At 51.7% G+C, this 1,172-nt stretch overlaps 1 protein-coding gene across 1 annotated transcript in view; it reads right to left on the bottom strand.

The window, feature by feature from the left end:
- Nucleotides 1-28: 28 nt before the first annotated feature.
- LOC119585972 (uncharacterized protein DDB_G0286299-like) overlaps nt 29-1,172 on the bottom strand; it is a 5,838-nt gene continuing 4,694 nt past the window's right edge. Inside the window, exon 2 of the mRNA XM_037934687.1 lies at nt 29-1,051. Coding sequence (XP_037790615.1) covers nt 29-1,051 — 1,023 coding nt within the window. The remainder of the gene's footprint in view (nt 1,052-1,172) is intronic.

Raw genomic sequence — 1,172 nt, 5'->3', positions numbered from 1 at the left:
TGTTGTGCGCGGTGCCTTATATTTATCCCTAATGTCCGGCCCTTATACAGCCCTCGCATCTCGACCCCTTCTTAAGACGCCGGATCGTGTGGTTAGCGGTGCGGGTACTTTGTCGGGCTTGCTTTTTGCGGGTACTTTGTCGGGCTTGCTTTTTGCGGGTACTTTGTCGGGCTTGCTTTTTGCGGGTACTTTGTCGGGCTTGCTTTTTGCGGGTACTTTGTCGGGCTTGCTTTTTGCGGGTACTTTGTCGGGCTTGCTTTTTGCGGGTACTTTGTCGGGCTTGCTTTTTGCGGGTACTTTGTCGGGCTTGCTTTTTGCGGGTACTTTGTCGGGCTTGCTTTTTGCGGGTACTTTGTCGGGCTTGCTTTTTGCGGGTACTTTGTCGGGCTTGCTTTTTGCGGGTACTTTGTCGGGCTTGCTTTTTGCGGGTACTTTGTCGGGCTTGCTTTTTGCGGGTACTTTGTCGGGCTTGCTTTTTGCGGGTACTTTGTCGGGCTTGCTTTTTGCGGGTACTTTGTCGGGCTTGCTTTTTGCGGGTACTTTGTCGGGCTTGCTTTTTGCGGGTACTTTGTCGGGCTTGCTTTTTGCGGGTACTTTGTCGGGCTTGCTTTTTGCGGGTACTTTGTCGGGCTTGCTTTTTGCGGGTACTTTGTCGGGCTTGCTTTTTGCGGGTACTTTGTCGGGCTTGCTTTTTGCGGGTACTTTGTCGGGCTTGCTTTTTGCGGGTACTTTGTCGGGCTTGCTTTTTGCGGGTACTTTGTCGGGCTTGCTTTTTGCGGGTACTTTGTCGGGCTTGCTTTTTGCGGGTACTTTGTCGGGCTTGCTTTTTGCGGGTACTTTGTCGGGCTTGCTTTTTGCGGGTACTTTGTCGGGCTTGCTTTTTGCGGGTACTTTGTCGGGCTTGCTTTTTGCGGGTACTTTGTCGGGCTTGCTTTTTGCGGGTACTTTGTCGGGCTTGCTTTTTGCGGGTACTTTGTCGGGCTTGCTTTTTGCGGGTACTTTGTCGGGCTTGCTTTTTGTGGCTGACTTTGGCTTCGACTTTGATTCGGTGCTTCGGTTTGAGTTTTGTTGTCGCATCTGGCTGCAATCGCTCTGTGGGTTGATTTTCGGGGCCTAAACGTTTGTTTGTCTGTCTTCATCCCGCCAGCATTGCAGGTATTATGTGTGGTGTG

Source organism: Penaeus monodon, chromosome 20 (assembly GCF_015228065.2).
Source record: "Penaeus monodon isolate SGIC_2016 chromosome 20, NSTDA_Pmon_1, whole genome shotgun sequence".
NCBI classification, from domain to species: Eukaryota; Metazoa; Arthropoda; class Malacostraca; order Decapoda; family Penaeidae; genus Penaeus; species Penaeus monodon.
Note: the sequence above shows the minus strand (reverse complement) of the source record. Positions and strands in the feature narration are given on the sequence as shown.